At 37.7% G+C, this 27,976-nt stretch overlaps 1 protein-coding gene across 7 annotated transcripts in view; it reads right to left on the reverse strand.

The window, feature by feature from the left end:
* LOC115223206 (protocadherin Fat 4-like) overlaps positions 1–27,976 on the reverse strand; it is a 168,620-nt gene that overhangs the window by 114,263 nt on the left and 26,381 nt on the right. For all 7 annotated transcript variants that reach the window (XR_005003481.1, XM_029793671.2, XM_036512321.1 and 4 more), the window contains exons 4-10: positions 26,479–26,639; positions 22,845–22,895; positions 13,872–13,943; positions 10,827–10,934; positions 9,609–9,722; positions 5,776–5,904; positions 1,591–1,687 (exon numbers count right to left, since the gene is read on the reverse strand). Coding sequence is in view for 6 of the 7 variants with exons in the window: in XM_029793671.2 (XP_029649531.1) it covers positions 1,591–1,687; positions 5,776–5,904; positions 9,609–9,722; positions 10,827–10,934; positions 13,872–13,943; positions 22,845–22,895; positions 26,479–26,639 (732 nt within the window). In the remaining variant the exon portion in view is untranslated. The remainder of the gene's footprint in view (positions 1–1,590; positions 1,688–5,775; positions 5,905–9,608; positions 9,723–10,826; positions 10,935–13,871; positions 13,944–22,844; positions 22,896–26,478; positions 26,640–27,976) is intronic.

Genomic DNA, 27,976 nt, shown 5'->3' on the forward strand with positions numbered 1-27,976 from the left:
ATTATAACAATGCCAATCAACCAAAATGCTAGACTTTGCCAAAACAAAAATATTATGCCCAAAACATTCACAAGAAAAAGACTAAGATGTCATCAAAATTATAGCTTACCAAAAATTAGATTCTTTTCCGTAAAAACACATATATACTAAAAGATTCAGATCCCAAAATACTTCCAGCTCTAAGAAGCCATGAAAGTTTAAAGAAAGTACAATGAGACTGAAATTAAAAGAAAGAACTACAGAAATGGTAAAAAAAAAACCCCTTTTTTACCTCTTTCTCTCCACCTTTTTCTCTTCTCTACAGTCCTTGTAAAAACTCAGCACGACTGAACTTTTTATAATGTACATTTGTTATGATCATCACCAAACATTTACATTTACTATCTCAGCCTGTGAAACTCATTAAAATTTCTATGAACTTTTGAACATTTGACTGTTTAAACATGTTTGTTCAATTTTGACCTTGTAACTTTAAGCTCTCCTAAACCCCTTTTTGTTATATATTTGTATCATTGATAAGCAAAAAAATTGCTGAAACTAGTTTGGTATGTGAATAAATCTATTTAAAAACAACCACATGTTTTTTTTAGATTCAGGTGCATTTTCAAACCCCAAAACAAATTCCCCTATATTTTTACCTGTATGGGAATACACTTTTGCTTTCCATTATTCTTTTATTCTTTTACTTGTTTCAAGGCGGCAAGCTGGCAGAAACATTAGCACGCCAGGTGAAATGCTTAGCAGTATTTCATCTGTCTTTACATTCTGAGTTCAAATTCAGCCAAACTCGGCTTTGCCTTTCATCCTTCCAAGGGTCAATAAATTAAGTACCAGTTGCGTACTGAGGTCAATCTAATCGACTGGCCCCCTCCCCCAAAATTTCAGGCCTTGTGCCTAGAGGAGAAAAGATTCTTTTACTTGTTTCACTGCAACCAGGACTTATCCTGGTACCTGATATACTCCTCTGCAACTGCCACTCTTCAAGTCCTTCCAGGCATGTTTCTTTGCTCCAATGACTGGACTATACTGTTCCACCCCCCCTATCACCTTAGGTTTGGCTGGGACTTTACACCAACCAAAATCGTTGCCATACATGCAAACATGTTCTTTATGGCCATGCCCCTCTCTTCACAATGTCCCCTGTCAAAACTCTACGACAACCTATCTTCTCAACACCCCTTTAAATGAACACCACTCACTGCATGAGGATGAGCAACTTGACTGCTGCACTCCTTTTTTTAGCACATACATCAACATCTCACATACACAACACACGCATATACATACCCATCTATACCCAAATGCACCTAGGTACATATATAATCAAATACACTCACAAAAACACTTTTTCTACCCACACATGTATCCATGACACAAACACATATATCTCTGGTGACACATGCATGCTCTTCACACATACAAACACACACACACACATACACACATACACAAACACACACACACACACATACACACACACACACACACACAAACCTACATGTACCTACAAGTACACTTACAGCATTCACATTCACACATTTATATACTTACACACACTCATAGACTAAAAATGTTGGGATTTGAACTTACCATCCTCAAGCATATAGACAACATCTTCAGTACTGCCTACCTCCAGATCTGTAACATCTGGTTGTGGAAATATCCCAACTTCCCCAGTTTTGGTATACTGGGGGAAAAAGACAAATCATAACAGAATTATAAGTAATATAATGATGAGGAGTAAAATTAAAAATACATAAATAGCTGCAGCAGTAATAACAATAACAATAATAATCATTTGTTTATTTGTCATTTGGCCAATAAATGAAAGGACACTACAAAGACAAGTTACAAAAACATAACGACTTATACAATATCAATTTTTTAAAAAGTCGAGGCAAACAATAGTACACAAATAGGGTTTAATGAGATACCTCAGTGTAGGGACAGTCATCCTAAGATCAATCAATAAACCCCATTGATCTAGGATTACAATGGCTATCAAGAGCAGATGCCCTCTATCGGCTGTAATCCCTGGCTTATGCTGAGAGTAGACCCATTCTCATGTAGTCTCATCTAACATGGATGTGGGTCGCCCACATTGTTAAGAGGAACACTTGAAAATTTGTGAACTTTCAACATGAAACTGTCAGTAGCATAGCTAATTCACAAATAAGAAATATAGTTATCCACCAAATGCAGCGTTGAGCACTCCTTTCCACTGTTCAACACTATTGTATGCATGTGTGTGTGTGTGTTTGTATGTATGTATATATATATATAATATATATATATATATATATAATATATATATATATATAATATATATATATATATATATATATATATATATATATATCATCATCATCATCTTTTAATGTCTGCTCTCCATGCTGGCATGGTTTGGACAGTTTGACTGAGGCCTAGCAAGCCAGAAGGCTGCACCTGTCTCCAATCTCACCTGGAAAAGTTTCTACAGCCAGATGCCCTTCCTAACACCAACCACTTCGAGAGTATAGTGGGTGCTTTTACATGCCACCGGCATGAGGGCCAGTCAGGCGGTACTGGCATTGGCCATGCTCAAATGGTGCTTTTTACATACCACCTGCACAAGAGCCAGTTCGGCGGCACTGGCAATGACCATGCTCAAATAGTGCTTTTTTATGTGCCAGCACGGAGCCAGTCAGTGGCCCTGGCAACGATCACGCTTGAATGGTGCTTCTAACATTCCACTGGCATTAGTGCCAATCAGGTGGTACTGTCATTGGCCACAACAGCGATTTCACTTGCCTCAACAGGTCTCCGCAAGCATAGTTTATTGTCCAATGATTGAAGGGTACTCTTAAATGGGCTGGTTATACAGCACTGGCATAGTCCATGAGGTTATGGTCTCACTTGGCTTGCCGGGTCTTCTCAAGCACAGCATATCTCCAAAGGTCTTGGTCATTTCTCATTGCCTTGGTGAGGCCCAATGTTTGAAGGTCGTGTTTCACCACTTTATCCCAGGTCTTCCTGGGTCTACCTCTTCCGCAGGCTCCCTCAACTGCTAGGGTGTGACACTTTTAAACACAGCTGTCCTCATCCATTTGCAACACATGACCATACCAGCACAGACATCTCTCTTGCACACCACTTTTCTCTCAGGACACTTACACTCTGTTATGTATGCACACTGACATTACACATCCAGTGGAGCATACTGGCTTCATTCCTTGTGAGCTTACGCATGTCCTCAGCAGTCACGGCTCATGTTTCACTGCCATGTAGCATAGCTGTTCACACACATGCGTCATACAGTCTACCTTTTATTCTGAGCAAGAGCCCTTTGTCACCAGCAGAGGTAGGAGCAATATCAAAAGAAGGCTAACCGGGAAGATAGTTTTTGTGTGTGGCAAATGCTCAGGAGCAATAAACACTGAAAACATGCAGAGAACAGCTTCTATCACATTAGTTTTGGTACTTCAAAATATGATGTATTTTTGCCTTTTATATTGTTTTGAATTTCTTTGGATTTATGAACTTTTGGTAATCCATAAAAATTGCTGGTTTACATTTCAAAGTTAGTTAAGTAACTGATTTCCTTTAGTGTGAGGTTATTTTGGTGTTTTGTTGTCAGTTTACCTATTTTAATCATTGAATTTTTTTTTCTTCACATTTGTTGATTTTCCTGTAAAATCTTTCGTCAGGATCATATCTTTGTAGTGATTTTTGTCCACAATGACAATTGCTCCACCTTTGTCAGCTTCTTTTATGATTATTGAGGAGTCTTTTCGTAGTTTGTTTAGTGCTAAAAGTTAGTCTGTAGAGATGTTGCATTTGTGTTTTGTCACTGCAATATTTGACTGTGCCAATCATCATAGGTAGGTTATGTATCCTTCCAGGTGTCTGTCTCTATTTAGCAGGGGTTCGAAATTCGTTTTGTTTTTTACTAGTGACTCCTCCTCATATTCTCCTAGATGTATTCTATACCTTGCAAAAATTCCCCTATTATATATATATATATATATATATATATATATATATATATATATATATATATATATATATATATATATATATATAAATGGAGTTAAACGCAGGTGTTATTCAAATTCTTTTACTTCCGACATATGTTTTGAAGATATCACTGGTATTATTCCAAAGGAATAAAATGGTGTCCTATGGTCAGCCTTCTCCGCTTTATCCCATGTCTTCCTGGGTTCCCTTTTCCATAAGTTCCAGCTATGTTAAGCAATTGGCACTTCTTTGTATAGCTGCCCTCATCCATACATATCCATCCCAGTACAGTTTTCTTTCTTGTACACAACATCTGATGTCTCCTATACCCACATTTTCATTCAGCAGTTATGTACAAAGTCTTTTATGCACACTCACATTATCTTTACGTTTTATTGAAACTGATTTGCAATTCATGCACACACTCACACACACTCACACACACTCACACACACTCACATGTGCACTATTACTTTCATAAGATCTCTGTAAGATTTTTGAAATATTTGTCCAAATGACTGAAATGTGTGTTATAGAAGAAATTTTGAAGAATAATTGCAGCATGGAAGGTGTTTATAAGCCATTTAAGAAACACACACAAAAAAAAAAAAACGTTAGATTCACTTCAACATTTAAATTTAATTTGTCAAAAGATTTTCGTCACTTTCAGACCGCAACCTGTTCACTGACAAAACTCCATGCTGCATCTTAAATGGCTTATAAGCACCTTCCACGCTGCAATTGTTTTCATTCCAGCACACGATCTCAGATCAGGTCACTTGCTATGCAAGTACATCTCCATAATTTTGAAAAATAGTTTTTGAAAAACAAGACTCCGAAGGGAAATAATTATAAATGGTGGTGAATCAACACCGAAATTATCTGATATGCGAAGCTACAGCAAGAAATTCATGAGACAATTTCAAGTTAATTTGCATGAAAAGAAAAAATGTTTAACTGGTAGTGCTATGCTTAATAATTTATTCTGTTGGCCATGCTTGTTGTTTTGTTTAGAAAAAAAAACTGTTTGGAATGATAAAGGTTATGATGATTTAAATAATTTATGTATGGCTATGCTAAAACATCTATGTTCTCAAAAGCATATAAAATCCTTGATGGATCTTAAAACATTTGGGAATGTTCACATAGACTTACAATTAGATGCATGTAAAAGAACAGAGCATACAACATCATAATGAGGAAGTCAGGCGGAACAGACCCATTCTGCAACAATTGATCGATGTAGTTATTTTTTTAGGTCATCAGGAATTATCATTTCAGGGTCATTTTGAATCTGAAGAATCTAATAATCATGGAAATTATAAAGAATTCTTATAGTTAATCAGTAAATATGACAAAAAATTGGCAAGCCATCTAGATACAGCTTCTATCTTCTCCAGTCTCTCACTCGAGCGGCCGGTTCTGATACTTACTGAACTCAATACACTGAAAGACATTGACGCGCACACACACACACACATTGAAACATACACACAAATATAAACACACACACACATTGAAAGGTGTGCGTGCGTGTGTTTGTGTATAAATCATTTTATATAAATAATTTTCTTTTATATTCTTTCAAATTTTCTTTCATCGTTAGGGAAGTGTAATTTACATTTCTTCGTTTTCTCCTTGCATGTTGCAATATTTCACATCTTTGCTACTCCCAACAAATGAAAAAAAATGCTAGGTTTTTGTTTATATATATATATATATGTATGTATATCTATATACACATAGGAAATGGATTGAAAAATGTTTTAAAAGACTTACCTCTTTGACTTGAGCAAAGTAGATTTTGTTATTGAATTTCACACCTTCATCATTAGAATTTTGAACATTTATATACAAAAGTGTATTTGTTGTGAAGGGGTCAGGACACTGAACATACCTTCCGCAATCCTGAAATAATACAAAGTATGAGCAGAGTTTCATTAAGGAAGATGTGTAAAGTAAATAAACATAAACATTTTCATCATCTTGTTTTAGTTTAGGTTTTAACCCTTTCATTACAAACCCGGCCAAAACTGGCTCTGGCTCTATAGTACAAATGTCTTGTTTTCATAAGTTTTGAATTAAAATCTTCCTCCAAACCTTAGTCACAATTTATGTTCCTAACACTAGCTGAATGACAACTGAGTTATTTTAATAAATTCTTTGTTATATTTAAAGTAATTGAAAGAAACACAGAGCATCTCAAAATAAATACAGTAATGAAAGGGTTAATAAGCCCTAGATTGAGAAGACCTATAATCAAATGTATTCAAGTGACGATAACCTAGTCTTTTACTTAAAATGAATCTAAGACTACTTTACTGATTGTGTCTGTTGTATTTTAAAGAGAAGTGTGTCTGTGTTATACGAGATTTTGCTGTGACCTTAAGCAGTGAAATTATTGCATAGAACAGCCTCTCGTATGTAACCAGAGACACAAAGGAGAATGCATGATTCACACACACACACACACATACATACATTAGCAACGACCTCGCTCAAATGTTTTTCATGTGCCAGTAAGACAACACTGGTAACGAACACGCTCGAATGGTGCTTTTTATGTGCCACCGGCATGGGAGCCAGCCAGCGACCCTGGCAACGATCACGCTCGAATGGTGCTTTTTATGTGCCACTGGCATGGGAGCCAGCCAGCGACCCTGGCAACGATCACACTCGGATAGTACTTTTAACGTTCCACTGACATGGGTGCCAGTCACGCGGTGCTATCATTGGCCAAGTCAGTGAATTTGATTTTGATATATATACATACATATATATATAAGCGCAGGAGTGGCTGTGTGGTAAGTAGCTTGCTAACCAACCTCATGGTTCCGGGTTCAGTCCCACTGCGTGGCATCATGGGCAAGTGTCTTCTGCTTTAGCCCCGGGCCGACCAATGCCTTGTGAGTGGATTTGGTAGACGGAAACTGAAAGAAGCCTGTCGTATATATGTATATATATATATGTATGTGTATGTTTGTGTGTCTGTGTTTGTTCCCCTAGCATTGCTTGACAACCGGTGCTGGTGTGTTTACATCCCCATCACTTAGCGGTTCGGCAAAAAGAGACCGATAGAATAAGTACTGGGCTTACAAAAAGAATAAGTCCCGGGGTCGAGTTGCTCGACTAAAGGCGGTGCTCCAGCATGGCCACAGTCAAATGACTGAAACAAGTAAAAGAGTAAAAGAATATATGTATATAATCACACACATACATACACACACACACACACAAATATATATACATACATACATATATATATATACATATATATATCAGGTCATTAAGAATGGAATGTCTGATTTTCTTCTGCTCCAAGTTTGAAAGTCGTTAACTCTAATGTTTTATCCTGACAATTCTTTGTTTTACAACACTGAAGAGTTACCTTTGTGGTCAAAGGGAGACAATCCTTTATTGTTGACAGGGCAGTGGTTCTCAAACTTCTTTGGGCTGCCACCCTCTTCACACCCAAGCTACATTCCTAGCACGCCCACCCCAACTAACCAGACTTTTTTCTGTATTTGACAAATGAAATATAACCTATTATTTTGTTGTTTTTATATGAATTGCTACCCCTTTATTGCCCCACTTTTTACATGAATCACTGCCCCATTATCACCCCACTTTTCTTCAATGCCCCCTTGGAACTTCCACCACCCTCAGAGGGGCAATACCACCCACTTCGGGAACCACTGACATAGAGTAACGAAGCTTTTTCTTTCTCCATGTTATAGAGAGGCCATAGGCCAACAGATTTTTGGGGTCTGTAAAAATCCTGTAAAGCTAAGCACTTTATGGATATGAAACCCAGAGTAACCCTTTAACCAGCCATATCTATCTATATACTCTACTAATCTATAACTTAGAGTGTGCTTCTCTTTTGGATTTATGATTTACTAAAGATATGTGTGTGTGTGTGTGTGTGTGTGTGTGTGTGTGTGTGTGTGTGTGTGTGTGTGTGTGTGTCTAATGGGCTTCTTTCAGTTTTTGTTTAACAAATTCATTTACAAGGCTTTGTCTAACTCAGTGCTATAGTATAAGGCATTTCCCCAAGGTGATGCACAGTAGTACTGAACCCAAGACCACATGGTTGGGAAGCAAGCCTCTTAAGCACACAGCCATGATTGCACCTGGTGTCTATAGGTTAAGAATTAGAGGATGCATTTTCTTCTTCTAATGATGAAGTATGAATACATTGCAAGTCCCTATTGACAGACAACTTCTGTGTAATCACTAAACCTGCAAGAAATTGCTGCAAAATCTCTCTCAACTTGTATATCCTACTGTCTTAAAAAGTAAGACACACAGGACAATGTGGATTCACACAACAATATTAAGTATATGTGCCAGTGGCACATAAAAGGCACCATTCGAGTGTGATCATTACCAGCATCACCTTACTGGCACTTGTGCCCGTGCTGGTAGGGTGCCAATAGCACCATCCAAGCGTGATCGTTGCCAGAGCAGCCAACTGGCTCTGTGCCGGTGGCACGTAAAAGGGCACCATTCGAGCGTGATTGTTATCAACGTTGCCTTACTGGCACCTGTGCCGGTGGCATGTGTAAAAAGATTCGAGCGAGGTCATTGCCAGTACTGCCTGACTGGCCTCGTGTCGGTGGCATGTAAAAAGCACCTACTACACTCTCGGAGTGGTTGGCGTTAGGAAGGGCATCCAGCTGTAGAAACTCTGCCAGATCAAGATTGGAGCCTGGTGTGGCCATCCGGTTCACCAGCCCTCAGTCAAAATCGTCCAACCCATGCTAGCATGGAAAGTGGACATTAAACGATAATGATGATGATGATCAAATCAACCTAAAAGAATTCATGAAAAATTTCAAGGGGCAGTGAAATTAAGAGCGGAGAGTGTCTATGTGTTGAGCTTCAGATGTATAAACTTCTTATGGACAACATAAAGAGTTTGAACACATTGGTAAGAATGGCTGATGTTGACACAATAATGAACAATGCAAGCTGGCAGTGTGTCTTTTGAGGAAACACCAAAGCTCATACATGGAGGATAATCTATGCAAAACATACAGGCTGTACGTAGGCTGTTTATGACTTTTTGTACGATACATACTATAATGCTTATATAAAAAAGAGTAACCTTTTACTAACATTTTGTAACATAATCTTTAAGTTTGTTAAACTGGAACATTTTCATTTCTTTTCCTCCGTTTTATTTACTCACATTTTGTCGCTGTCAAATATTTATGACCTACCTGATAAACATAGAGTTTTCTGTACAATGTTTGTTAAGTTATACTTATAGAAGGGTAATCTGTTCTGGGCAATATCTCAGAAGGCCCACTGCCAGAGAAAGCCAATTTCAATTGCACTAAGCCATTGTTGACTAGCTAAAAACAACAGCAAATAGCCATCATATTTCATTTTACTATTATAAAGAAGGAAAGATAAACTGGATCATGATATAATTCTAGATGCACAAATTTAGAAGAAATATAAAAATATAATTTAAAAAACTGTGATTCATAGCTAGAATTTGTTTGATCATAGACCTAACTGATGAGGTCTGAACTTCAGTGTCACAACAAAATCAACAACCAAAGAATTTATATTTAGCACTAAATAAAAACAATGTAAAATACCTCAAAAGTTATGTTGATTGTATACTTCCTAGTTCCGTTGTCATAATCCAAGAGTTTGTTCAGTTTAATAATTCCGTTTTCATCACTTACAAACATATCGTTTATTTCTGAAGGCTGAAGAGTGAAAATGATAAAGACAATAAGTTTTTAGAACGAGTTGCAAAATAGCCATTGGTGAAAGATTAACAGCTAAAAAGGTAACAACTTCAAGCCATCAACCCATCCTGAAAGCTAGCAAAGCATCTATCCATCCAATCAGATATCATTTATTTATTTATGCTGTCAACAATCAAACCATCTATCAATTTACCTATCGATCAATCCATTCATCAATCCATCCAAAATGTTATCAAACCACCCATCAATCCAACCAACTCTCAAAACATCTACTGATCCTCCCAGCTAAAGCCAACCCTCAATTAAAACAGATACCAAATCATCCATCTAACTAACAAGCTATCAAACACCTACCCAACTAGCTGGCAAAACATCCAGCCATTCAACCAGCAAGCTAGCAAAGCAACCATCCATTTAACTAGCTATCAAAACAACTGTCTATCTAATCAGCTAGAATATCATTCATCTGTCTAACTAGTTATTGAATAATCTATTCATCTAACCAGCAAGAAAACTATCCACCCACCCAACTAGCTATAAACTATCCCCCACCCAACCAACTCTCAAACCATCCATCCATCCCTCCACCAATCCAGTTATCCATCAGTCCATTCATCTGCTCTGCTATTCATCCACACAGCTATCCATCTAACCATTGATCCAATCAAGTACCAAACCATTTATCCATTCACTCCATTCATACAACAAGTTAGCCAAACCAACCAACCATCCATCCATCCATCCATCCATCCAATCAACTGCTAAACCATCCATTGATCTTACTAGCAATCCAACCATCCATTCATCTAATCAGCTAATCAGCTATCGAACCTTCCATCCAGTCAGCTATGGATGGATCGATGGATCAATGGATAGGCAGACATCTCTCAATCTGCCCTCTCACCCAACAAGGTATTAAATCATCTCTGCACCCCTACATCATTTACTGACTCAACTATCCATCCAGTCATCCATATAACCATTCCTTCTTGCATCATCCATTCATCCAACCCACGATTCAGTAAAGAAGTCAGTCACATGTTTGGTAATGTATCACACTGTATAATATATGTAAAAATTGGTTTGTATTTAAAAATTTACCTCAATATCTAACTTGTACTTGGATTTGGGCAAGGTTGGGGTTGACCATTTATCTTCATCTGTTATATGTTGTGAAATATCGAAGACAGAAAAACCAATTGGTTCTGACTGGAAAGAAATATTTTTAAAAAATGGGTAAATTTAGAAAACAGGAAAGATGGTAATGGATAACAATATTATACAAACCTGAATCAAAAAGAAAAAAAAAAGATGTCATCTTTTACAAGTTGAGACACTTAATACAACATAAAACATTGGCGATGAACTAAATATTTTAAAGTTATTTCCCTCTCTGTCTTTATGCTGTGAGTTCAGGTTTTACTAGTATTGTCTTTGACTTTCATCCATTTGTGGCACTATAAGCACCTGTTGACTAGCATCAGTCTGCTCATATACAGGCCAACTTTCACCAGTAATATATTACTTTGTATATTTTGTCAAATTATTAAACCATACGTCTGATAAAGATCAAATAATCTTTTTGATGCAGAATAAATTAACTTGTATGCTTTTTGGTATTTTTAAGTAATTTTTTTCACCAACTTGACAAATTTATACCAACAGCTAATTAGTTTGGTATAACAATGCAATAGTGGAGTGGTTGTGTGGTAAGTAGCTTGCTTGCCAACCACATGGTTCCACATTCAGTCCCACTGCGTGGCACCTTGGGCAAGTGTCTTCCACTATAGCCTCGGGCTAACCAAAGCCTGGTGAGTGGATTTGGGAGATGGAAACTGAAAGAAGCCCATCATATATATATATATATATATATACAATGGTTACATTACTCTCAACCCCAGTTAGGGCAACAATTTTAGCATATTTGAATGATGATAGGTTAAAAGTGAGAACAACCGATGTGACATGTTTGTTATCAAACGATCATGGAAACCTTCTTTTCAGGTGCTGAACAGCATCTCTCCTTCCCAAGCTCCCTCCCACATCCGTTTCCCAGTTTTTAGAGTTCGCACTGTCAATGTACGCACAGTGAGATTATTGAGATGCTTCAACGGAAGCATGTTGATGTATGCTGCATCCAAGAGGTAAGGTGGAGAGGCATTTCAGCCATGTTCCTCACAAGCAAGACACATAGGTATAAGATCTTCTGGGAAGATAACAGTGATGGAGTAGGTGGTGTGGGCATACTTCTTGCAGAGAAATGTGTGGACAAGGTCATAGAGGTGTTTAGAGTGTGTGATAGAGTACTTAAGCTGAGGCTAGTCTTGCAGAATAGTATAGCTACAATTATATCTGCCTGCGCCCCACAAGCAGGCCTACCAAACAGAAGGACCACTTTTATGACATTCTTCTGCAGGCTACCTTCAAGATGAATGACAATGATCTCATCTTCATGGCTGGGGATTTCAATGGACATGTCAGACAGCAGCCAGGTGTCTTCCATGGTATACATGGGGGCCATGGAATTGGTTTCCGAAATGAAGAGGGGACAAGGCTACTGGAGTTCAGTGATGCAAATAACCTATTGATCTGCAACACCAAATTCAGGAAGCCAGCAAGCCACTGATAACCTATCAATCAGTGCCCCACATGGGATTACAGAAGAATTAGGAGGGCAGAAATTGGAACTGGTGAAGTCATAGAAATTCTCCAACAACCACTTATGACTCTTTCTGGAGGTATGATAAGGAGTCAAATCCTTTTGCCATATATATGGCCTTCCAGTAACAACCTTTTCCAATTAGGATTTGACCATAATTCCCTGCAGCTTCACATTGCATCTGAACTGAGCCCAAGGTCTTGTTCAAAGATGTAGGGCAACATGACATCAGCCTTACTGGACACACGGACACACTAAGATCATTACAATTTGGCAGAACTTGGTTTTCATGGTACATGAGAGAGATCACATAGATTGTTGGCAAGCCACCTGTTGTTCTGGGTGCTGTGCAACTAGTCCTGGCAAAAGTTCTTTGCATCTAAAGAAGCACCAGGTTCTCCCTGACTCAACAGGATGCCTCAGCTTGTTCAGGAGCTTCTTTGCCCTTGTCAAGTGATTTTTTTTTACCTTGGCTGTCAGAATTTCTCCCTTGCATCCCTTATATGAGTGGTAGTGAAAGTCCTACTTCAGTGCCATCTTCATCGTGGCAACTCCAACACCCATCTCTCTCATCAAAGCCTGGATTCCCTTGTTCAGATCTTCCATCACCTTGTCCTGCGGTTGTTCGATGGTTTCAGAATGCCTGTTATATCCCTCCTTGCTGGCCACAGCATTATATTCTCTGTTACAGCTGTCCATGTCATGTCTTACAACCTTTACAGTGTTCACGGAGCACTGAGCAGCAGTCGTGATGTTGGTATTTTGATGCCCAGCACGGATCACCACGATACCAGTAACACTTTCCCAATATTCAGATGACTTCCAGTCCTCCATGTCAGCTAACGTTTTCCCAACTACAACTCTTATCTTTATACTCTCCAATGCTGTTGGCTCTTCACCAATACATCAAGCTGTTCCTGAGAAAAAGGGACATAAAATCTCGTCAAATTTAGTCCGAACACACATACACACACACACACACATACATTCCCACATCTGATTGCACAACGCCTCAGGTGAGCATGCAATATAATGGTGGGAGTTTAATAGGATTACAATAAGAAATGAAACCTGAATGATTTAACTATTGTATGTTGAGTGCATTCAATTGTATGTATAAATATATAAATAGACATATATATATGTCTGTGTGTGTGTGTGTGTACATGCATGTGGGTCTGTATGTGTGTGTGTGTGTGCCGATGCGTACACATGTGCAATGTACTTGTGCATTGTTTCTACATTTCTATTCACTAAATCTCATTCACACACATCTGTCCAATGTGTGGCTGAAATATGGTGAAACATGGGATCATTTGTTTATGATGTGAGCTTCTTAATCTCAGAAACATGATAAAAATACAAAATTTTTAAAAAAAATAACAACAATAAACAAAAATAAAACTTCACCAAATATAGGGAAGGTAGTCCTAAAAAAGGTAACAATAAAAATTCTTCATGAGAGAAAAATATAGAAATGAACTTACCTCATTAACATTATGAGTGTAGCTAGGCTTCTCAAATTTTGGTTTAAAGGTATTTTCATACGTAAATGAAAGCTGAAAAAATACGACTTAGGATAATAAAAAAATTTCATTGGTGCATAATAACATTATTGTTAATGTTGTTTAAATATTAAATCAGCCCTGATTGAGCAGTTTTATGATCAAAGATATTCCAGCCATGACCCACTCAGCTTCCTAGACAGTGTTATCTAATATGTCTTTTGTATTTTTTAGTGGTGTGTGTGTGTGTTTTCTAAGGGTGATAAAGGTGCTATTTCTAGCAGGCTAAGTGACTAAGCAGAAACTTTTTTATTTACTTACAAGATATCATATACAAATATCAGGTAATACAGAAAACAAATGCTGCAGTACTTTACATCACACTATACTGCTGTATAGTGCAGTATGCTGTATAGTACAGTATGCTGTATAGTACAGTATGCTGTATAGTACAGTATGCTGTATAGTGCAGTATGCTGTATAGTACAGTATGCTGTATAGTGCAGTATGCTGTATAGTACAGTATGCTGTATAGTACAGTATGCTGTATAGTACAGTATGCTGTATAGTACAGTATGCTGTATAGTACAGTATGCTGTATAGTACAGTATGCTGTATAGTACAGTATGCTGTATAGTACAGTATGCTGTATAGTACAGTATGCTGTATAGTGCAGTATGCTGTATAGTGCAGTATGCTGTATAGTACAGTATGCTGTATAGTACAGTATGCTGTATAGTGCAGTATGCTGTATAGTACAGTATGCTGTATAGTGCAGTATGCTGTATAGTACAGTATGCTGTATAGTGCAGTATGCTGTATAGTGCAGTATGCTGTATAGTACAGTATGCTGTATAGTGCAGTATGCTGTATAGTACAGTATGCTGTATAGTGCAGTATGCTGTATAGTACAGTATGCTGTATAGTACAGTATGCTGTATAGTACAGTATGCTGTATAGTACAGTATGCTGTATAGTGCAGTATGCTGTATAGTACAGTATGCTGTATAGTGCAGTATGCTGTATAGTACAGTATGCTGTATAGTGCAGTATGCTGTATAGTGCAGTATGCTGTATAGTGCAGTATGCTGTATAGTGCAGTATGCTGTATAGTACAGTATGCTGTATAGTGCAGTATGCTGTATAGTACAGTATGCTGTATAGTGCAGTATGCTGTATAGTGCAGTATGCTGTATAGTGCAGTATGCTGTATAGTGCAGTATGCTGTATAGTGCAGTATGCTGTATAGTGCAGTATGCTGTATAGTGCAGTATGCTGTATAGTACAGTATGCTGTATAGTGCAGTATGCTGTATAGTACAGTATGCTGTATAGTGCAGTATGCTGTATAGTGCAGTATGCTGTATAGTGCAGTATGCTGTATAGTGCAGTATGCTGTATAGTGCAGTATGCTGTATAGTGCAGTATGCTGTATAGTACAGTATGCTGTATAGTGCAGTATGCTGTATAGTGCAGTATGCTGTATAGTGCAGTATGCTGTATAGTACAGTATGCTGTATAGTGCAGTATGCTGTATAGTACAGTATGCTGTATAGTGCAGTAAGCTGTATAGTGCAGTATGCTGTATAGTGCAGTATGCTGTATAGTACAGTATGCTGTATAGTACAGTATGCTGTATAGTACAGTATGCTGTATAGTGCAGTATGCTGTATAGTACAGTATGCTGTATAGTGCAGTATGCTGTATAGTGCAGTATGCTGTATAGTGCAGTATGCTGTATAGTGCAGTATGCTGTATAGTGCAGTATGCTGTATAGTGCAGTATGCTGTATAGTGCAGTATGCTGTATAGTACAGTATGCTGTATAGTGCAGTATGCTGTATAGTACAGTATGCTGTATAGTGCAGTATGCTGTATAGTGCAGTATGCTGTATAGTGCAGTATGCTGTATAGTGCAGTATGCTGTATAGTGCAGTATGCTGTATAGTGCAGTATGCTGTATAGTACAGTATGCTGTATAGTGCAGTATGCTGTATAGTGCAGTATGCTGTATAGTGCAGTATGCTGTATAGTACAGTATGCTGTATAGTGCAGTATGCTGTATAGTACAGTATGCTGTATAGTGCAGTATGCTGTATAGTGCAGTATGCTGTATAGTGCAGTATGCTGTATAGTACAGTATGCTGTATAGTACAGTATGCTGTATAGTACAGTATGCTGTATAGTGCAGTATGCTGTATAGTACAGTATGCTGTATAGTGCAGTATGCTGTATAGTGCAGTATGCTGTATAGTACAGTATGCTGTATAGTACAGTATGCTGTATAGTACAGTATGCTGTATAGTACAGTATGCTGTATAGTACAGTATGCTGTATAGTACAGTATGCTGTATAGTGCAGTATGCTGTATAGTGCAGTATGCTGTATAGTACAGTATGCTGTATAGTACAGTATGCTGTATAGTACAGTATGCTGTATAGTACAGTATGCTGTATAGTACAGTATGCTGTATAGTACAGTATGCTGTATAGTACAGTATGCTGTATAGTACAGTATGCTGTATAGTACAGTATGCTGTATAGTACAGTATGCTGTATAGTACAGTATGCTGTATAGTGCAGTATGCTGTATAGTGCAGTATGCTGTATAGTACAGTATGCTGTATAGTACAGTATGCTGTATAGTACAGTATGCTGTATAGTACAGTATGCTGTATAGTGCAGTATGCTGTATAGTGCAGTATGCTGTATAGTACAGTATGCTGTATAGTACAGTATGCTGTATAGTGCAGTATGCTGTATAGTACAGTATGCTGTATAGTACAGTATGCTGTATAGTACAGTATGCTGTATAGTGCAGTATGCTGTATAGTACAGTATGCTGTATAGTGCAGTATGCTGTATAGTACAGTATGCTGTATAGTACAGTATGCTGTATAGTGCAGTATGCTGTATAGTGCAGTGTGCTGTATAGTGCAGTATGCTGCATAGTGCAGTATGCTGTATAGTGCAGTGTGCTGCATAGTGCAGTATGCTGTATAGTGCAGTATGCTGTATAGTACAGTATGCTGTATAGTGCAGTATGCTGTATAGTGCAGTATGCTGTATAGTGCAGTGTGCTGCATAGTGCAATGTGCTGCATAGTGCAGTGTGCTGCATAGTGCATGTGCTGCATAGTGCAGTGTGCTGTATAGTGCAGTGTGTTGCATAGTGCAGTGTGCTGTATAGTGCAGTGTGTTGTATAGTGCAGTGTGCTGTATAGTGCAGTATGCTGTATAGTGCAGTGTGCTGTATAGTGCAGTGTGCTGTATAGTGCAGTGTGCTGTATAGTGCAGTGTGCTGTATAGTGCAGTGTGCTGTATAGTGCAGTGTGCTGTATAGTGCAGTGTGCTGTATAGTGCAGTATGGTGTATAGTGCAGTATGCTGTATAGTGCAGTGTGCTGTATAGTGCAGTATGCTGTATAGTGCAGTATGCTGTATAGTGCAGTATGCTGTATAGTGCAGTATGCTGTATAGTGCAGTGTGCTGTATAGTGCAGTATGCTGTATAGTGCAGTATGCTGTATAGTGCAGTATGCTGTATTGTGCAGTGTGCTGTATAGTGCAGTATGCTGTATAGTGCAGTGTGCTGTATAGTGCAGTGTGCTGTATAGTGCAGTATGCTGTATAGTGCAGTGTGCTGTATAGTACAGTGTGCTGTATAGTGCAGTGTGCTGTATAGTGCAGTATGCTGTATAGTGCAGTATGCTGTATAGTGCAGTATGCTGTATAGTACAGTATGCTGTATAGTGCAGTACACTGCAGTTCAATAATTACAGCAATGGTCCATAAACTTACTTTGTTAAAGAGCCCTGTAAATCATGAAGTCCTTACTTGTAATTCACAGAAAACCCCTATGGCCCTAACTTTCATAAGACATCTAGTGAAACAAATTGCTTCCAAGAGAGAATTTATTCATATTTTTAAAAAAATACAAATGTAATAATTACGTTTTGAAGATGGTGAATGGCATTTGTTTTACAAAATATATTATTATTAGATTCTATTAAATATACCTTATTTTGTGGAACCCCAGAATCCTTTCAAGGAACTCTTGGGTTGCATAGAACACACTTTAGCAAACACTGTGATACAGTACAGTACAATTTATTGTAGTACCTTTATAAAATACAGTTTTACAAATGTACATTGTAGTATAATACTAGACAGTACAGTACTATAATGCAGAATAGCATAGTACCTATATAATACAGTAGTTCATTATAAGCAGAGTAGATCACAAAAAGTACAAAAAAATGAATAAACAATGTTTAATATTATATATATTGTTATATATCATATATTGTTTATTATATATTGTTTATTCATTTTTTGTAATTTTTGTGATCTAGTTATGTTTTAAAATATACTTTATTTTTTCTTTATGATTTGGTTTATAAGAATAATAATAATAATAATGAAATTATTGTATACAGTGCTCAGGTGCACCACAACTTGTCAGAAAGTGCATATAAAGTACATGCAGTAATGTAGAAATGTCTGGAAAGTGAACATGCTTGTGTGTGTATGGAGGGGAGAAAATCAAGTGTAGTGTTGGCGAATCTCAGGAAGCATGGAAGTTTTGAAGGATGCAGTGCTCCGACAACTAACAACCGATGCCGGCAGTTTGTTCCACGCTTCAGCAACTCTCAGCGTGAAAAAATGTTTCCTGAAGTCATGGGAGCTGTGCTGTTTTCTTACTTTGTAAATATGTCCACGGGTGTTAGATGGGTGGAGTTTGAAGAGGTGCTCAGAGTTATTGTTTGTGCGATGGTTGATAATTTTATGGGTGTCTGCCAAGTCAGCTGCCAGACGTCGGAGTTTCAATGTGTCCATGCCCAGGGAAGTAAGGCGTTCAGGATATGGCAAATGCCTGATGGAGGGTATTCTTTTGGTTGCACGTCGCTGAACAGCTTCCAGAAGATTGATGTCCTGGGCAAGATAGGGGTTCCAGACCGGTGATGCAAATTCCAGGTGAGGTCTTACCATAGCTATATAAAGCCGCAGATAGATAGCCGGAGAGCGGCTCACAAAGGATTTGGTGAGTGATGCCAAGACACCCTCAGCCTTCTTGACAATTTTAGCAATGTGTTTTGTCCAACGCAAATCACTGTCGACAATAACACCCAGGTCACGTTCACTTGAAGACTTTTTGAGACTAGTGTTGTGGAGGGAGTAGGTGGACGCTGGGTTTCTCCTCCCAAAATGCATGGTGGTACATTTGTCCACAGCCAGCTTGAGTTGCCAGTCCATGATCCACTGCTGCATTGTGTCCAGGTCTGCTTGCAATAGAGATCCATAGTGTACAGGATTTGACCTCTTTATTTCGAGGTACAGCTTGATGTCATCTGCATATTTCAGCACTGTGGCATTCTTTAAGTTGGCATCTATGTCATTAACATATGCAACAAATAAAAGGGGGCCAAGAACAGATCCCTGCGGCACACCAGATGTCATCTCATAGGGCGAAGAGTGCTGTCCTAGAACTGTGACAACCTCTTTTCGGCCGAAAATAAAGGACTTTAACCAGTTATAGAGTTCGTCTCTTACACCCAACGCAGAAAGCTTCACCATAAGTCTTTTGTGTGGCACAGAGTTAAAAGCCTTAGCAAAGTCCAGGTAAACAACATCCACCCAGGATCTGCGATCAGTGATTTGGGTAACGTCCTCAAGAAACTCGATGAGTTGATTACAGCAGCTGGAGTTAGGAATAAATCCGAATATGTCAATCATTGTTTGAATTACATAATAGTGGTTTTTCTCTAATGTGTATATATATATATATATATATATATATATATACACACATACATACACACACCCCACACACAAACACACACACACAAGATATCATTTCCTGGGCATCAAGTTCTCAATTAAATCATTAATACATTAGCAAAAACATAAATCATTAGGAAATAATGTAACTGAATTCTAACTCACAGCTTAAGATATTAATCACCATTAAGCTCCAAAATAAAAGGAAGAAAGAAAATATCCAGAGAAATTTACTTGATCAAACACAAAAAGTAAGCACACGTGATACATGTCACAAGCCCTTTCACTAGAAATACTTTCTAAGATGAGGCTAAACTACACACAGAGGATGCTTAGTTCCAGAATTTAATCTCCAAACCAGCAACACTATTTGAACTTCAGTTTCCTATGGTTCAGAATTTGGCAGGATATCTGAGTTGTATTAAGTGTGAAATACAACATAGACCACAGCCAAAGGTCGTGGATCAGTGAATCTAAGATTTGAGAGACTGCTCATGCTTAGCAATGTGTTGACAACAATCATACACACACTACATACATATACATACATTACATACATAACAGCATACATGACAAATTTGCACACTCATACACACACACTTATACATAAGTACATGCATAGACAGATGCACATATACAACCATGATTACACAATTAACACAAACACACACATAAAAGATATAAATATTTGAACACATGAACATACACCACCATACTTTCTCCCCTTAATTTTCTGTGTCTATAATCTGAGTAGGTTTGTCCTATTAATATATATATATATATATATATATATATATATGTATATATATATATATATATATATATATATATATATATATATATATATATATACTGCACATGCCTGTGCAGGTGGCACGTAAAAGCACCCACTACACTCACGGAGTGGTTGGCGTTAGGAAGGGCATCCAGCTGTAGAAACATTGCCAGATTAGACTGGAGCCTGGTGCAGCCTTCTGGCTTCCCAGAACCCCGGTCGAACCGTCCAACCCATGCTAGCATGGAGAACGGACGTTAAACGATGATGATGATGATGATGATGATATATATACTTGAATATTAGTCATCTAAAAATATTCAGTCTTTGCCTTTTCTTTATTTACATCGGTGGTTCTCAACCACTTTTTAAATCTATGGACCCCTTTAATTACTATTTTATTCTGATAGACTCCTATAGCCATGTGATGTTGAAAAAATAGTTTTATGGAAACATTTTCCTGAATTCCTATTTTATTTTTCACATATTACTGGCTATCTGGCCTTCATGCCGGTGGCACATAAAAGACACCAATTGAGCGTGATCGTTACCAGCATTGCCTTACTGGCACCTGTGCCGGTGGCATGTGTAAAAGATTCGAGCGAGGTCGTTGCCAGTACTGCCTGACTGGCCCCATGGCACGTAAAAGCACCCACTACACTCTCGGAGTGGTTGGCGTTAGGAAGGACATCCAGCTGTAGAAACTCTGCCAGATCAAGATTGGAGCCTGGTGCAGCCATCTGGTTCACCAGCCCTCAGTCAAAATCGTCCAACCCATGCCAGCATGGAAAGCGGACGTTAAACAATGATGATGATGATTTGTATATCAAATATCTACATGCATATATTTTGTATATCAAACCCAAGGAGTTTTATCTATTCATTTGCATCATTGTGTCAGTATATATACACATGCACTAATACACACTTGTATACAAATACATACATGCATTCATACACATACAAACACACTTGACATACTTACACACACATATACATGCCCCACTGCGTGGCACTTAGAGCAGGTGTCTTCTGCTATAGCCCCGAGCCGACCGAAGCTTTGAGATTGAATTCGGCAGGCGGAAGTTACTGCCGTGGGTGTATATGTGTGTGTAGGTGCTTGTGCCTGTCCGAAAGAGAGAGAGGGATACCATAAATCCTCAAGTATAATCCGCATTTTTTCCCCAAAATTTAAAGGTCAAAATCCCTCGTGCGTACTATATACAAGGTTAAAAATGAAAATCATTTTCTAAGCAATGTCTGAGTCTCTATTTGCTGTCTGGCAATGTTTTTCAGATGCATTTTGTGATGTCAGGCGTGAAAATACCTTAAGCTAAGTCTGAAAGCAATGAAGTCATAAAAGAATCATCCATAACTTGCAGTAAGCAACATTTATTAAAATAAAAGTATTCAGAACACAGAATAACATGTAAAAAAAACAATTTGCAAACATATTTACATTCCCATATAACAGTTAAGAACATCACCATTATTGTATTACGCATGCACGGAAGTGTTTGTTCGACTAGGTGCTGCTGGCTTAATTATGCACAACTCAAGTTAGAGAAGTGGTGCATATTAAACACAAGGTTTAGGTTTTTCAGAGGTACAGCCCTCTAAAAATCCCCTGTGTATTATACTCAAGGATCTACAGTATATATATATATATATATATATAGTGGAGGCGCAATAGCCCAGTGCTTAGGACAGCAGACTCGCAGTCATATGATCTTGGTTTCAATCACCAAACCAGGTTTTGTGAGAGTTTATTGAGCGAAAACAGCTAAAGCTCCACAAGGCTCTGGCAGGGAGTGGTGGTGAACCCTGCTGTACTCTTTCACCATAACTTTCTCTCACTCTCTCTTCCTGTTTCTGTTGTACATGTATTTCGATGGGCCAGCTTTGTCACACTCTATGTCACACTGAATCTCCCTGAGAACTACATTAAGAGTACACATGTCTGTGGAGTACTCAACCAGTTGCAGGTTAATTTCATGAGCAGGCTGTTCTGTTGATCAGATCAACTGGAACTCTTGTCGTCGTAACCAATGGAGTGCCACGAGATATATATATATATACCAAATATATACGTTTTTATCATTTTTTTGCAATTTACTTAATCATCGGTATATTATTGTTATTTTAATTTTAATATTTCTATTATATGTAGTTTTCTAGATGGTGTAATTTAATTGTTCATTTTGAATTGATAAAAGGTGGTTTTTTTCTAATTTTTATATATATATATATTATATTGCGTGAAATTTGATTTAGTATTTCTAAATTGAATTTTTCCCTGTAAGTTAGGATTAATATTCCCTCAAATAATTATTATATATGTGTGTGTGTGTGTGTGTGTGTGTGCAGACTGCACATTCTGAACTGACTAATCAAATGAATCAAACCTTTATGCAGCAGATTTTGTCAATGTTGTCTTTACACTTAATATGGACCACCTGAAATGAAAAGTGAAATATAGCATTATAATGGTATACAGGTGTGTGTGTGTGTGTGTGTGTGTGTGTATGTGCGCGCACGTGTTCATGTACATGTGTGTGTGTGTGTGTTGTGTGTGTGTGTTGTGTGTGTATTGTGTGTGTGTGTGTTGTGTGTGTGTTGTGTGTGTGTGTTGTGTGTGTGTTGTGTGTGTGTGTGTTGTGTGTGTATTGTGTGTGTGTGTGTTGTGTGTGTATTGTGTGTGTGTGTGTGTTGTGTGTGTGTGTGTGTGTGTTGTGTGTGTGTGTTGTGTGTGTGTGTGTGTGGTGTTGTGTGTGTGTGTGTGTGTGAATGTGTGTGTGTGTGTGCTTCTCTGTCTATGAGAAATGAGGATAAGCACAAGTTTATGTTATGTTATGGTTCCTGTGCTCATTTCACCATTCTGGTTGTTTAGAGCCCTGCAATAGGTGTTCCAAGTGCATTTAGATGCTCAACCACTTTGGTTCATCAGGGAACACTGCATTACATTAAGTTACAGATAACTATGTCCCATAATGCAATAAAATGTTCCCTGACGATTCCTGATGTCATTAAGCATCTAAATGGATTTGGAACACCTATTGCTGGGTTCCAAACAACCAGAAAGGTGAAATCAGCATTGGAACCATAACACAAGCTTGCGTTTATTCTTATTTGTTCTGTAGTTCATAACCAGTAATACGACTCATTATAGAAGTTACTTAGCAACAATACAAGAAGCAGACTGGATTATGATAATTAAAGAGGAGCATTAAACATAATGGTAGCAAGCTTCCACTTTGATATACTCTTTTACTCATTTCAGTCATTTGACTGTAGCCATGCTGGAGCACTGCCTTTAGTCGAGCAAATTGACCCCAGGACTTATTCTTTGTAAGCCTAGTACTTATTCTATCGGTCTCTTTTGCCGAACCGCTAAGTTACAGGGACGTAAACACACCAGCATCGGTTGTCAAGTGATGTTGGGGGTACAAACACAGACACACAGACATATACACACACATACATACATACATATATATATATATATATAACGGGCTTCTTTCAGTTTCCATCTACCAAATCCACTCACAAGGCTTTGGTCAGCCTGAAGCTATAGTAGAAGACACTTGCCCAAGGTGCCACGCAGTGGGACTGAACCTGTAACCATGTGGTTCATAAGCAAGCTACTTACCACACAGCCACTCCTACAATATGGGAAAAATTTTAAACCTTCTTCGCCAATAAACTACAATTGTTCCTGAAAGTTGTTTTTTCATACTTTCTACAATGGACTGCTTGAAGCTTACAAACTTCCTACAGCTGGATCCTTGGATGTTACATTTACATTTATACACACATGCACACACACATACACACACACACACACACACACACACACACACACTTTTATTAATGATTCAAAATTTTCACAAAACTGTTACTCAGAGTTTCATATTACCAATTCTCAGACAGTTATGATGAATACTCTGGGTAACAGCTTTGTGAAAACTTTGCAGCTTTGGTAAAAGCATATTACCCAACACCTCTGTGACCTCTCAAGCGACACTTTTCGTTTCTGTGTATGTTCTTGCTCCACTTACTCCGTTCTGTTCTTCTAAGGTGTGTATCCTTGTGTGTGTGTGTGTGTGTGTGTGTGTCATAGTTTCAGCAGCAGTGTGGCCTTCCTCTCACCCCCATTGTGCTGCTGCTGCTATCCTAAGACCCGAAAATATGGCCCAGTTCCTGTATTCTTCTGTGTTTGCCCATGCTGTTGCTGTTGCTGTTGCTGTTGTTGTTGCTGTTGCTGTTGCTGTTGTTGTTGTTATTGCCATTATTGTCACTGCCACTGCTGCAGTCATTGTTAATCATGTTGTTGACATTGTTGTGGCTGTCTGTGGAATTTCTTGTTTAGATCAACTCAGGTTGATCTAAATTTGCCAAAAAAGGCTGCGGAAATTTTAGCTTCAAGACTTAGAGAAAAACTTACTTCAAATACATACATTACATTTTAAAGGAAAAGAGAACTTCTTCAATATTTTAGAATAGAGGATAGGTTAGTATATTGCTGTGGACTATTTAGTTTGTTACAGGAGATGGGGGTTGAATTTTACAATGCAAATGATTGACCCTTGTTTTTAAACAGTTTGAAAAGAAGTCTTAAGTGTGTGTTGTTGCATAATGGCAATCTATAAGGTTTAATACTGATTGGACTCTTAGCAAAATTAAAAGTAAAGTATGAACATATAAAAAAGGTTTTAAATCTTATCAAATATAGGGAGCACAAGTTAATCATATGTGTTGACTTAAAAATGTTTAATTTTCTGCTAGGATAACAAACAGGGTTTACTAAATATCCCTGCTTCCTTTGCTTATGGGACAATAAAGCCAAGGAAGAACATTATTTTAAACAAATCTGACCAGCACAAGCATTACTTACTATAGAAAGGCAAAAACATAATTAATCATATTTCCTCTTCTGCATATCAGGCCTTATCAAACAATATGTAAAAGTTTAGATATGAACAGTGAGTATTTCAAATACATTACTTCAAAATTTCCATGTTTAAGTTATGAAAATATGAAGGCAGGAATTTTCGATGATCCACAAATAAGGGGCATCAATTAAAGACTGCGATTTTCCTAATGTCATGAATGAATGCAAGAAATATGTCTGGTTCTCATTCGTGGACTTGATAGAAAAGCATTTTAGGCAAGTTACAGGGGAGATAACTATGAAGAAATCATAAAAAAAAACTTTTAAGGGACTACAAAGAGTTAGGTTGCAATATGAGCATAAAAATGAAGTTTTGCGGATATCCATTGTGACCAATTTCCAAGTAATTTAGGTGCTGTACGTGAACAAAGGGGGAGATTCCACCAAGACATCGAAATTATAGAGGAACAGTACCTAAAACACTGAGATTCCCATATGATGACTGATTATTTATCGTGCTTGGAAAGAGACCTGCTATCAACAAGCAAATATGCTAGAAAGTCTAAAAAAAAAAAAATTTTTTTTGCCAGAGTGAAAGCTTCATATCTTTTTATTTTTATTTTAAATCTTTTCTATTGTTATAATGTAATTTTCAGTAGTTTGAACTGATTGTGTTCATGAAACTTGAAAGTAAATCTGAACACGTGACTTAATTTTTTAGTCCTAATTTGAAAAATCTAGAAAATGACACATAAGCCGTTGACCAAAATGAGGACCTAATGGAGCCAAATCTTGTTAAAATTTGGATTCAGCACAACCCATATTCTTTAGAATCAAGTGTCAGATATCATTCAATAAAATCTGTGTTCTCCAGTGTAATTATTTAACATCAACTGTGTTTTAGTGAGTAATTGTTATATTTTAGATATTTTTTTTAATAAAATATAGTGTTTCTCTATAACTAGAACATATGCACAGCAAAGGAAAATTATTCCAGAAATTATTTTGTTTTGCTTTTTTTTTTTATCAATAAGCATCAATTTCCCCTGAGTGAAACTTTAACTGTGAATGTATGTTTTTGGAAAGAAACATCTATAAAGAAGTTTAGAATATTCATAAAAGTCTCAAATTATTTCAAATGATTTTACCTTCCTTTCTTTGCCTGATTCTTTATCCAACTCCAGCACGTTTCCCGTCTGCACTGATCCAATAAGACTATTATTCCCAGATACATTGAAACAATAATTAGGAATTGGGCAGACACTTTCCATTGGTATCAATGAACTAGAGAATTTTACATTTGAACTATCTGAAAAAGTAAGAAGTAATTTAAAATAGCATGCATCTATATTTTAAGTGTCTTATGAATTTTTACAGAATCATTATCACCATCCCCCTCCTCATACTCACCACCACCACCACCACCACCATCATCATCATCATCATCGTTTTCTATGCTTGTATGAGTCACAGTGGAATTTATTGAGACAGACTCTCAATAACCAAATGCTCTTCTATCACAAACCCTCACTTGCATCCTGGCTTCATGACCAGCAAGCATGTAGCCACGTGGGTGGGTGGAGCAATGGCATGCCCCCTACCCTCTGTTAAAATTTCAGTCCCTCCGGGTTTGAGAATTTGTGTTATTCACTCTTGGAAGAATGCAGTATATACAAAATGCCTCAGCCTGTAGCATTCGTGGACAGTTGAAAACATTACTTTTAACAACAAAAAAACAAACTTCTTCACATCCCTTTTGTGAACAATTTTATTAAATGTAGACACTTTAGGTCGCTAAAGAGGCACTAGATTATTTTCTTTGATTTAGTGGTATGTGAAAACATGGGTAATTACAAACATATGTGTGTGCGTGCATGCGTGTGTGAGTGTGTGTACTATAGAACTGGTCAGTACTGAAAGCAATGCCATCTTAATTCCCTATAGAGAAATAAACTGGAGACAGATTTATGTATGTAAAAGTACTGACTACTTTATCTCTGGCGACAAAAGTCTTGTAGGTACACGGTTGTGTGTGTGCATACAGAGAGAGAGAGAGAGAGAGAGAGAGTGAGAGAAGGAGACAGAGAGGGACAGAGCGAGAGAGGGACAGAGAAAGTGTTACGGTACTGGTAAAGCACACATATACACACACACATATATTGTTGAAGACAGATGAAAATTAACAAGTCATTTTCTTCCCATCAGTGTAGAACCAGATTACTGAACCTAAAATTTATAAATTTATAAAATTTGGTTTCTTATGCCACAAACAACTCACTCTGTCGCTACATAAATATAAATCAGTATAAAGTGTTGGTTAAAGTGTTCTTATTCAACTGACATTAGTGTAAGATCACTCAACGGAGTATGCCTTTAGGTTAGTGTACTATGGAGTGTTGGTACAATAATGATTCGCTGCCAAAAAAGAGAACTGAAACAATCATTGCTGAATTTCCAATCTGATTCATCTAAGACTAAACAGAAAACAATTGCAAACAAAGAAGTTTTGCAGCTCAAGGAAGGTAGTATTTTTTTTGCAAGGACGATTTTCTTCAATTTTTTGCATTGCATTTCTGTAGATTGCATGGTTTTTAGGGTTCTGTTCAGCACCCCCGGCTATCAAGATAGTCCCCCACCAGTTACAAC

This window comes from Octopus sinensis, linkage group LG22, assembly GCF_006345805.1.
Source record: "Octopus sinensis linkage group LG22, ASM634580v1, whole genome shotgun sequence".
In the NCBI taxonomy this organism is placed as follows: domain Eukaryota; kingdom Metazoa; phylum Mollusca; class Cephalopoda; order Octopoda; family Octopodidae; genus Octopus; species Octopus sinensis.